We start from the raw sequence: 11,975 nt of genomic DNA on the forward strand, positions 1-11,975 counted from the left end.
TGGGACCTGTAGTTCCTCTCCAATTGTTTTTCCAATGATGTCCCCATTTGCTAAAGCTTTGGGGACAACCCTCAAAACTTGACTGCCTCCTAAAAATGCAGCCATTGAAACATCTCCCATTAACCCAAGGCTGCCTCCCCCATACACTAAATGAATCTTTCTCTCAGCTAGTACCTGAACAAGATGATTTGCTGATTCTAAAAACTCTTTTTCTTTCCCAGGATTGGATCCACCGAAAACACAAATATTTTTTATGTGATGACTTGAGGAACCTGCCATTTCTACACACTTCTATAGTTGATGAATGTATGGGATGAGTAGAAATGAAGGGAAGGAAGAGAAGAATTTATAGATGAAAAAGTGAAAATGCAATCATACCACCTACATGTAGGCCAGCTGTAGTCTCACACTCTCTCTCTGTATTTCTTTATTTTGACAAAGCATGTATGTACAGGTAGTTGTGATTGTGGCTCACATCTTCCCTTGGTTTTACGTCCAAGAACGGCTTAAACGCCCTCTATGGGTCGAGGATAGGCTTCCCATCCAGTTTTCTTAAAAACTGGCAAACAGGGTCTTTTTTAGTCAGATTCCCAAGACTAAGTCAATCATGTTCTTTATGGAATTGTGGCCATAAATCATGAATTACACGATGCACATCTCCACTAGGATGCGTCTCAAGGGTCAATAAAAGATTATCTAAAGACCCCTTACTCAGGCCATCCTTAATGAATTGTATTTTATCTTCACGGTTTACAGATACCATTCCTAAAGAACGACATGTCGCATTACAAGTCCATCTGGCACATCTGTGACAGACTTTCAGTCGTTTTGCACGACGTTTCTTTGCAAAAGTGCTTTTACCTGTTCTAGGCATGTGTGAAATGAAAAAATTGGAGGACTCACCTGATAATCGGACCTTTGCTTCAATTAGCCAGCGAATATCTTCAGGAATTCCATGATTCATTAACAACCGTAATCTTTCACACCTAGCACGGTAAATTTTTGTAATCGCATTCTGAGGCAGAGCGGGAAAATACCTTTTCAACTTTTCAAGAGTGGTGTCCATTTTCAAAAGAGAATTGGAGACGAGATTCAAAGAAGGGAAAAAGAGCACAGAATTGTACAAATATATACAGATATCAGTTATTTGGGAAACTGAAAGAACCGACTTATGTCACAGAGTACCGTTATCCGCCATTTGACCGGGGTGAGAGAGAAACTAGCAAAACAAAAGATACACAAAAAAGGAACACAAAAAAAATGTGAGAAAAACAAAATAATCAACCTTTATCTACAAGATCATTCCAACCAATGGATTCATTTTCACTAGGAAACTCATCAAAGTAAGCTTTCAAACGATGTCCATTTACCTTCAAAAAGTTGTCATTCTTTGGATTCTCAATATCAAGGGTCCCATAAGGATACACATGTTTTAAAATAAATGGACCGCTCCATCTTGATTTTAGTTTTTCAGGAAATAAATGGACTCGAGAATTATAAAGCAAAACTTTTTGACCAGTATCAACTTTTTGACAATTTTCACATGTTTTGCAGAATGCATGTGTGTCCTTGAACATGGTGGGCCAATAAAATCCATTTTGTAAGATTTTTACAGTTGTCTCTCTTGATGAGAATTGACTCCCACATGCTTCAGAATGACAAAGTTTAATGACACTACTTACCTCATTGTCAGGAATGCATCTTTGAAATTTTTGATCAGGACAATATTTGAATAAATTAGGGTCATCCCAATAAAAGTTCTTCACTTCGTTCAAAAACTTTCCTTTGTCTTCAGTACTCCAGTGAGCTGGCAAATCTCCTGTTACAGGAAAATTAATATGTTTAGCAAACCAAGGCATTGAACTATGAGAAAGTAAGGATTCTTCAGGAAAGTAAGCATCAATTGGTGTGATGTCAGATGTCAAATCTGCTGTTACTCTTGACAAAAGATCGGCATTAATATTTTTGGTGCCTTTTTCATCCGTGATTTCTTCCTGAGAATAAATCATTTGCAAATCTTCATATTCATCCAACTCAATTTCACTCAAAGTAGATTCAAGTTGATCATGAACTAATTCTTCAATATGATCTACTTCTTGTAAATCATTATCATCTCCAGGCTGCTTGTAAATGTTGAAAATATTCATCTCCAATGTCATGTTTCCAAAGGATAACTTCATGAGTCCATTCCTACAATTAATCAATGCATTAGAAGTTGCAAGAAATGGACGTCCTAAAATAATAGGAAATGAATTACATGCTTCAACAGGTTGCGTGTCCAAGACAATAAAATCCACAGGATAAATGAATTTATCGACTTGTACTAACACATCTTCAATTATTCCTCTAGGAACTTTTACAGATCTATCGGCAAGTAAAAGAGTTACAGAAGTTGGTTTTAACTTACCTAGATTGAGACTTTGAAAGACTGAATATGGAAGTAAATTCACACTAGCTCCAAGATCAAGTAAGGCTCTTTCAATTTTATGTTCTCCAATAAAGCAAGAAATTGTAGGACAACCAGGGTCTTTATATTTCAAAGCATTATTGTTTTGAAGAATGGCACTTACTTGTTCAGCTAAAAAGGCTTTCTTTTTCATATTCAGTTTTTTCTTCACAGTGCACAGATCTTTCAAAAATTTAGCATAGGAAGGTACCTATTTAATAGCATCCAACAAAGGTATATTGATCCTTACCTGTTTGAAAATTTCAAAGATTTCAGAGTTGTGATTGACTTTCCTTTGTTTGGTCATGGCATGAGGAAATGGAAGTGCTGGCGGGGAATCAGCCTTCTCTTTGCAATGGTCAGGTTCAACCCCTTCCTTACCCTCAAAGATAGACTCATCATCTTTCTCACAAGGTTCAAGAATGGGTTTTTTAATAACCTTACCACTACGAAGAGTGATGACTGATTTGACTTGATCCATGTGTTGGCTTCCAGAACCACTTGCATTTGTATTGTATTGCCCCTTTGGATTTTGTTTTGGTTGAGATGGAAACTTACCTTTCTCTTGGAAACTGAGAGCAGATGTTAATTTTGCAAGAGCATCTTTAAAATCTGTCATGCTTTGAGCAAGTTGAGTGTTGATTGTCTCCTGCTTTTCAATGAATGCATGCAATGTTTCCTCAAAATTTCTTCTAGGAGGTGGAGCATAAGGAGGTGCATATCCATGAGAATTTTGAAAATTATGATGTGCTTGAAACGGTGGCTGTGAAGTTTGTGCATTGTTTCTATCACTCTTTCAACTGAAATTTGGGTAATTTCTCCAACCAGGGTTGTACGTTTGTGAGTATGGGTTATGGTTGGGTCTTTGGAAACTGTTTAAAGCATGGGCTTGTTCATGGAGGCATTCCTTAAAAGAAGGCAAAGTTGGACAATCATTTGTTGAATGTTCATTGGTTTCACAGATTTGACACACAATGTCTTGAACAGATTTTAATTGACCACTTTTTTTCAATTCAAGTGCTTCGACTTTTCTAGCTAAAGATGCAAACTTGGCTTGGAGGTCATGATCTTCCCTAAGGTTGTGCATACCTCCACTAGATGTATGAGGTTGTGTTTTACTTGGTGCCTCATAAGTACCTGTGGTGTCCCAATTTTGAGCATTTTCAGCTAGCAAGTCTAGGTACTCCATTGCTTCATTAGGGTCTTTATCTTCGAAAGTTCCATTGCACATCAATTCAACCATTTGCCTATCTCTAGGTGTTAAACCTTCATAAAAATGTGAAACCAATCTCCATGTTTCAAAACCATGATGTGGGCAAGTATTAAGCAAATCTCGATACCTATCCCAACATTGGTAAAATGTTTCTCCTGGTTTTTAAGTGAAAGTGATGATTTGTCTTTTGAAAGAATTTGTTCTGTGAGACGGAAAAAACTTCTTTAAAAATTGTTGTTGCATTTCATCCCAAGCACGAATGGATCCTGGTCTCAAATTTTGTAGCCATGTTTTAGCTTTATCTTTTAATGAAAAAGGAAAAAGCTTTAATCGAATGGTGTTCATGCTACAATTTGAATTATTATAGGTATTACAGACCTCCTCAAATTCCCTTAAATGCAAGTATGGATTTTCTAGGTCTAAACCATGAAAAGAAGGTAGGAGTTGAATAATGCCTGGCTTAAAATTAAAATGAGATGCATCAAGAGGGAAAACTATGCATGACGGTGCACTTGTTCTTGTGGGATTCATATGGTCTCTAAGTGTTCTCATACGGTTATTCTCATTATTCTCATTATGAAGTGATTGATTATCTTCTTCGGCCATATTTTCTGAAAATGATGAGGATACCCTACAAAGTCGACCACTTAATGTACGTGACCAAACTCTCTTGCACGTGTAAGAAGAGAATAAAGGGAAGAAATCAAAAGAAAAGAACAAGAAATAAAACAAAACAAAAGAAACAAGAGTTAGAAAAATAAAAAGTGAAAAGAGAAAATAAATAAATATTATAAATTATACAAGAATTTACCTCCCCGGCAACGGCGCCAAAAACTTGACACGACCAAACGATTGATGTCTTCTCCCAAGTGCAGGAGTGTCGAAGTAATAAATAACCCGGCAAGACCGGGGTCGAACCACAGAGAGGTTAATTGTATAAATTATAAATAACAAGACGATAACAACAACAACAACAACAACAACAATAATAACAATAATAATTATTATTATACTCAGTACGTGGCGTTGTTATACCTGAGAATGATCTAAAGATCGGGTCACAGGTTTCCAGCCTATATACTGAGTTTATGAAAAGATCAAAGATATATATTATATAATATAAACAAAATGTAAATAATAATAATAATAATAATAAAAGCAGAAGATGAAGAAATTAATAAGAACTTTGAGATAAAGGATTAACGTAAGGATTAAATAATGATAAAAACAAATGTCAAGGTTAGAGGATCCACTAATGGTACTTCAAACAAGTATAGTATAAACTCTTATTACTCAATTGGAAACCACACATAAAGGAGGTTCCAATCAGATTATAAATTGTTAACATGATTACATTAGTTATCTTATTCGAATAAAGCTAATACTTGTAAATGTTGGCAGGCATTCATGATTATAACTTATGTTAACAACAAATCAAGTTCCTTTCATAGCTCAGGTGTCGGTTATACCATACAGTATGGGCTATGAAAGTACCAAGTATTTGTTGTACCAAGTGTTATACAACATAAATCTAGATTAATCATTTAACAAGCAAAGTATTAAAAGTGAACAAGATAACAAATATAAAACATGTTAGTATCCAACGTTAAGGTCCATGTTAAGTTTATATTATACTTATTCTTACACCATTAGTGTACCCTTTTCACCTTGACATAATTAACTTAGCTGAACATAATGAAAGAAAGAAACATAAATGAACAAGATAAGAACATAAATGAGAAAGAGGTTAACTAAGTAAAGGAAAGGAAATGAAGTGCATAAACTTGATATTAATGAAAGCAAGACATAAGCAATACAAAGAGAGAAAGCAATAGCATGATCTTGATCTGGAAACCAAGATGCCTCAATACATGGTAAGTGCCTCCTTTTATAGGCCAAAATTTGGAACTATTGATTTGTTAATTAATTGATGAGTGGGTGGCCACATCTTGACTTGGTGACAATCCTTATCTTCTTGTCTGAACAAGACGTCATTGCTAACATCATAATTTGCCCAGAATCTCAGGAATGTTCTAGGAAATTGTCTCAGCTTTCCAACAAAAAAAAGATGAGGTCATTTGGACTTCTAGAACTCAAGATATGGGCTGAACACTAAATAGTGTCTGGGCTGCAGGACAGCTTCAGACTTCTTCGTTGTTCCTTCAGTTTGGACTTCAAAACGGCCTTTTTAAATCTTGGGCTCCTCATGAAAGTTGTAGGCCTTTGTCTTACCTTTCCATCCATATAAAATGGACCTAAATTCGAGATCTAGAGCTCCAGATATGATCCAATTACCGAGCAATGTTCTGGTTTGGACTGCACCGGCATCTCTTTTCTAAGTTTGGCCATCTCTTTGTCCTTTCACTTTCAATACTTAAACTCATCAATCAATCCTTTTATTTATGTGATAGGCCTGCATTTAAAATGAGCATTTACCATAATTTAAGGTATCTTATAGTATTAAACTTGTTATTATAAAACATATTTTAGTGAAGGAGTTATTGATACTTCAAGTGCAAAATGATGATATAAAACCTTGATAAACATGCACTTTTAAGTACTAATCACCTATCTGGGTGACCAAATTTAATAATAATAATAATTATTATTATAGAGGTGAGAAATAAATTTTATAATTTTTTTATATTTTAATTGTAAAATAATAATGTTGAAATAAATTATTACAATTATTATCATAAATAATAATTTGATAACACTTGCACTAACTCTAATAAATTTTAGATAAAAAGAAATTACAAGAAGTTTAATTTTAAAAAGGGAAGCATTAACATTAATATCAACTTTTATATATGTGTGTAGAGAGAGAGAGAGAAGTGAAATACACGCAATGCTCAATCTCATTGAATATTGGATTGAAAAAAGAATAATTAAAAAAAAATGATTTTAATTTGTGTTGTTTAACCATTATTCAATTCTGTCGTTTCATCTTTAAAGTATTTGGAGTGAATTTCGGACATTTCATATTGTCAAAAAAAATTACCTCGGTTTAACCTCATATAAAATTTGAATAAAATAGATATAAACAAATTCTAAATAATCTTTTCATAAAAAAACATAGCTAATATCTATTTTGTTGTCATCATTGCATTATCAATTCAAAGCGAGGGTGAGAAATATAATCAAATTATTTAGAATATTCATAAAAAACAATCTAAAATTAACTGAAATAATCAATCTGAGAATTCAAATCAAGAAAACTAATTAAAAAATAATTTTGTTAAGTTTTAGATTTTAGAAATAAAAAAACCAAAAATTGAGAAACAAAGTGAAAAAAGATAAGACTATAAACCTATTTGCAATATGCAGATAGCAGCAGCAGCAAACTTTTGGAAGCCTACATATGATTGCCTCAAATGGAAGTTTCTTTGATTTTTCATGTTTCTACTTGGAATAGAAAAGCTACTGAGCATGATAGCTAGTCACACAGACCTCTGATGGAGGTTTCTTTGATGTTTAAGCTTTTTAGTTTGTTTAGAAGGGACGAATTTATATGTTAAGCATAATTATTTAAATGATCAATCTCACACAATATTTTAAATAAGATAAAAGAGGCAAGCCAATAATTCACAGCAACCAAATGTTTATCAATTTATTCATGACAAGTCATCACACATAGCTAGCCAAGAAAATTACACAAAGCAGACATTCCGAGCCTTAAGTTGATCTTTGTAAGTGATAAACTGTTGTAGAAAATCTCAGCCGACAGGACCCTCACAGTAGTAAACCTGAAGAAAATAAAATTTAATAATAATGTATTAAGTTCAAAGAAATTTAAATTGCTGAATGAATTAGTCAACTTTGCATTTTATCATGACACGACATGCCTTGTCTTGTTCTTTTGCTCTGGCTAAATCTGATGGAGTTCCGCTTGAACCTGCCCCTTCAAAACACAAGAGGTTTTGTCAAATAAACATTGAAAATAATTTAAAAGGAAAAAAAGGATTTGAAGAATGGATAAAAATATGATATATTTAAATACTCATAAGCCGTACCTAATCAGATGTTTCTTCACCACTGTCATCATTGTCAACCTCGATTTTAGGGATATGTTTGATCTTGGGCCAATCTTCTCCTGTTTCCCTTTGGCATCTTTTACTCAACCTTGGACAATCACTGATCTCAAGATTTTGAAGTTTTTTTAAATTGCCGATACACTCTGGCATTTCTCTAATGTTTGGACAGTCTCTAATAATAAATGTTTGTAAGGATTCTGCAGGTCCTTGAAGAAACTGTTCTGGTAAAGCAATAGTTGATGGTAAGTTGTTAAATATTACAATACGAAGGGAAAGGGAAAGAGGTCGAATTTTTTCCTCATTCTTTTCTTCTATCGTCATCAAATTAAGTTTTGCACAATTTCCAATGCAAAATTCTTCCAGAGTAGTTAGGCATTTTATACTTTTTGGAAGAGAAATCAAGTTATCACATCCACCAATAGCTAATTTCAGAAGACTTTTAAGACCTTGCATATCTTCGCACAAATTTTCTAGATTTTCACACCCAACAATGAATAAAGTTTGAAGAAATTTCAAACATCCAATCCCATCTTCTGGCAACCGCTTCTGCTGAGTAGCTAGAAATAAAAATCTAAGACTGATCATGTACCTCACATCTTTGGGTAGCTCTTCAAATCCTTCACCTGTAAGCAGAGCTTGCAAGTTTTGCAATTTGAAAATAGATTTTGGGAGTCTTTTTATTTTTGGGTTCCCCTCAAAATTGAGATATCTCAAATGTTTCAAGGCGCCAATCCTCTCCGGAAAAGCCTCAAATTCAGAACCATCCATTAATTCCAAAGACCGCAAATGCTTAAATTCTAACAAACATTTCTCAAAGTCTTTTTTGCATATAGGCCCCACTATACTATCTGCAAAGACTATTGACCGCACTTGAAGTTGTTTGGGGACTTGGGGAGAGTTTTATGAAAAAATGAATCAGAGTAAAGGACTGACAAATGACGGGTCGTTTTGGAAATTTGGTGGTTTTGAGAGCTTATGATTGAAAACTCATTTTGAGCCATTGATGATGCAAGATCATGCATTAAATCATGCATCTTAAAGCCAGCTGCAATATTCAAATCCTCATAATCTTGGAAGAAACATCTTGAGATCAACTCGCGCACATAACGCAAGCCAACATCTTCCAAGTTCTCATTTGGATTTGATGATTGAAGAATGAGCCCATGTGCCATCCAAAATTGCACCAATAAGAAATCTCCGAACTCATAATCTTTTGGAAAAACGGAACAATAAAGAAAGCATCTTTTCAAGTGAGTCGGCAGTCTTTGATAGCTTATTTTCAAGGCAGGTAAAATGCCATCTCCCTCTTCTTCCCACTTCTCACTGTCTCTCACCGATTTCCACTCTTTTTCATCAGTCTTACCATAGAGTTGAGTCCCCAAGTTAATCACTGCCAGAGGAACTTGCTTGCATTTCGCCACTATTTCTTTCCCAATTCCAACCAAATTTGGATGCATTTGCCCTTCCTTGAATGCACACTTGTAAAACAACGACAGACAGTCCTCCTGACCAAGAAGACTTAGGTTGTACGCAGTACCCATAATCTCAGCAACACGTTGACTACGGGTAGTTACTATGATCTTACTTCCACCAGCACCTTTTGATAAAAAGGCTTAAACAACAACCATTTTTCAGCATCTTCATTCCAAACATCATCCAAAAGAAGCAAATATTTCCTACCATTCATAATTTCTTCAAGTTTTTTATTAAGTTCACCCCCATCCAAATCCGCATATCTTTCCCCAGTTGCAGATTTAATAGTTTTTTGTACCACTTGTTTCGAGGAAAAATCATCTGAAACACATACCTTCATCTTCAGATCAAAATTACTTTTTACATTCTCAGCATCACACACCGATTTGGCGAGAGATGTCTTCCCCAAGCCTCCCATTCCTACTATCGGAAGGACAAGGGGATGTGCATCACCAACCTTAAAAGGTGCTTCTAAAAGGCTGATGATGCGTTCTTTGTCTTCATCTCTTCCGATAAGACCGGAAAAGCTGTCAAAGGATCGGTTCATCCCTGTTTCCTCATGCAAGACATGGCTACAATCAGTAGCCTGCTCGCTGAGGTTGAATTCAAACTTAAGAGATGAAATCTCAGCTAGTCTTTCTATGATCTTCTTTATCTTATGACCCATTTTTAAACGGAATGGAATCGTATTAGAGCTTGAAAAGAAGCGCCGTACCTTTCTGCTGGTGCTCCCTGTTGTTTTCACCACCTGCCTTCGCAAAGTTTCGCACTCCATTTCGTCCAGCACGTCCTCTGCATCATACAAGACTTCTCTGAGATCGTTGAGCCAGATCCGAATCTTGTCATTCTTTGATTGTTTCTGCTCAGCATCGGACAGCACTGCGGCGATGGCTTTCAATTTCTTTTCAAGACGAGCAATGTCAGCTTCAAGTCCCCATGCCAAACAAAATTCTTGAGCAGCAAAAGAGCCTAACTTCCCTAGAAGGGATTTTGCAATCTCGGCAGCAAAAGCTTCTTCCATTTTCTTTTTGAGTGAGGGGAGAAGTGTTTGATAGGAAAAAATGATTGAGATAAGAGTGGAGTTCTGCTTTCTTTTCTGAGTGGAGAGGAGAAGTCGTTGAGTCTTCTTAATTAAAATGTAAAATGGCTCCATCCTCCATGGATCGCTTGTTTAATTGGTTGTTCCCCTGTTCTCTTTCTTTTCTTTTCTTCATTATATTAGCGATCCTTAATTGTTTTTTGAGTAGGTGACCAAGAAGCTATGAATCCACCCTACGTGTTATCTACTTAATCTTAATTTATTTACCAAGTTGAGGAGGGAAAATAATAATTAATAAATTAAATACATTATTAACTTATTTGATACATTATATTTGATATCAATTGAAATTGTGGCTCGGAAAACAGGAATATGTTTGTCATTTAATATCATGGCTGCCAACAGTTTCCACATTTCACACCGAGGAATCACTAAAATGCAAAATCCACATTCCCAGTAATTCTCAACCCGAAAGTTTCACAAAACAAGACCCCACCGTAAAGTATCCACGCGTTCAAATTGACTTCATTTACTAATCAGCAGGCATCTTCCCTCCCGGCTCCGTCGAACAAGTAAATGTACAGAGTCACGCATTACTAGGGGTGTTCACGGTCCGGTTCGGTCCGGTTTTAACATAAAAATTTAACCGAACCGGAAAATTCTATTTCTTATTAATATAACCCGAACCGAACCGATAACCGGTTCAAACCGAACCGGTTTTGTTCGGTTCGGGTCGGTTTTTTAACTTTAAAAACCAGAAAAACCGAAATCAATTAAATAAGATAAAACATGTCCTATTCTGTCCTGTCCTCTCCTCTTATTTAAGTGAAAAAAATTAGAGCTTTGGTAATAACAATCATCATGGTCCTGGATGTGGGACCCTCCTTCTACACTTGTGATGGACATTCCAATGCAATCACACGATTTAGAAATGTTTAGAGGGAAAGGTTGTGTGGGTGGGGATTGGGAGTGCTGGGTTTTATTTTGTGGGGGGAGGGGAAAGCCGGGAAAAGGGGAGGGAAAAGGGGAGGGGTAGCTGGAAAGGTTTTGGGAAAGGGGTATTAATTATTAAGTTTAGGATGTTTTTTTTAATATATATTTTTAGATTTAATTAAATTGGTTCGGTTTGGTCCGGTTTAATCGGTTTAAGCCTTCTTAAACCGAGACCGAACCGGACCGAGTGGTTTTTTTTAATTTTTTAATCGGTTTATTCGGTTTTTTCTACCGGTTCGGTTTTTTCGGTTAATTTTTTCTCGGTTTTTTCGGTTTAATCGGTTTGGTCGGTTTTTTTGAACACCCCTACGCATTACTACAAAGAAAAGCTAAATGACATAGGAAAAGTATTGTACTGTTACAATTTTTTTTACCTTGTTTTTTTTTTAATATATGATTTTTTTTTCTTTTTTGTTATGATTTTTTTTAAAATTATTTTTTTTATTTTTATTTTTTAATATTGAGATGGTTGAAAATTTAATTTTATATTTTTTTATTTTATTTTTCTATGAGCTTAGCATGATTTGTGAGTTTGTCAAGATAACACAAAATTGTGTCAGTTTATAGATTTAGTGGGTTTTTAATTGAATTTGATATTTTTTTTCTATTTTTCTCATATTGTTAAAAAAATAGTTTTGAAGAAAAATTATATTGTTAAATTTTATGAAGTAACAAAAATTAAAAGATATGAAGGAAACCATTGTTCTCCCAATTGTATTGTGGATTAAAATAGTAATCCATAGTGTTTTTCTTCTTTTTTTTTCCTTTGCTTTTTTT

General features: G+C 34.8%; 2 protein-coding genes across 3 annotated transcripts; both read right to left on the reverse strand.

Moving 5' to 3' along the window:
* Nucleotides 1–7,197: 7,197 nt before the first annotated feature.
* On the reverse strand, nt 7,198–10,427 carry LOC140954838 (disease resistance protein RGA2-like). Of its 2 annotated transcripts, none has more exons than XM_073405687.1 (3): nt 7,673–10,427; nt 7,505–7,554; nt 7,198–7,405 (listed from the first exon to the last, which is right to left on the reverse strand). In XM_073405687.1, exon 1 carries the CDS (start codon nt 10,317–10,319, stop codon nt 9,267–9,269), a length of 1,053 nt encoding a protein of 350 aa, XP_073261788.1. In that variant the 5' UTR covers nt 10,320–10,427; the 3' UTR covers nt 7,198–7,405; nt 7,505–7,554; nt 7,673–9,266. The 2 variants fall into 2 exon arrangements, with proteins under 2 accessions (XP_073261788.1, XP_073261787.1); XM_073405686.1 differs by having other exon boundaries at nt 7,505–7,560.
* On the reverse strand, nt 8,551–9,234 carry LOC118037208 (disease resistance protein RGA2). Its single transcript, XM_035043126.2, has one exon. The coding sequence runs from the start codon at nt 9,232–9,234 to the stop codon at nt 8,551–8,553; it is 684 nt and encodes a 227-aa protein (XP_034899017.2).
* Nucleotides 10,428–11,975: the final 1,548 nt, after the last annotated feature.

The sequence above is a fragment of the Populus alba genome, chromosome 17 (assembly GCF_005239225.2).
Source record: "Populus alba chromosome 17, ASM523922v2, whole genome shotgun sequence".
Classification (NCBI taxonomy): domain Eukaryota; kingdom Viridiplantae; phylum Streptophyta; class Magnoliopsida; order Malpighiales; family Salicaceae; genus Populus; species Populus alba.

What these genes read in the sequence shown, in the direction of transcription:
- LOC118037208 (XM_035043126.2), bottom strand. Translation starts at nt 9,234, where the DNA reads ATGGGTACTGCGTACAACCTAAGTCTTCTTGGTCAGGAGGACTGTCTG.
- LOC140954838 (XM_073405687.1), bottom strand. Translation starts at nt 10,319, where the DNA reads ATGGAGCCATTTTACATTTTAATTAAGAAGACTCAACGACTTCTCCTC.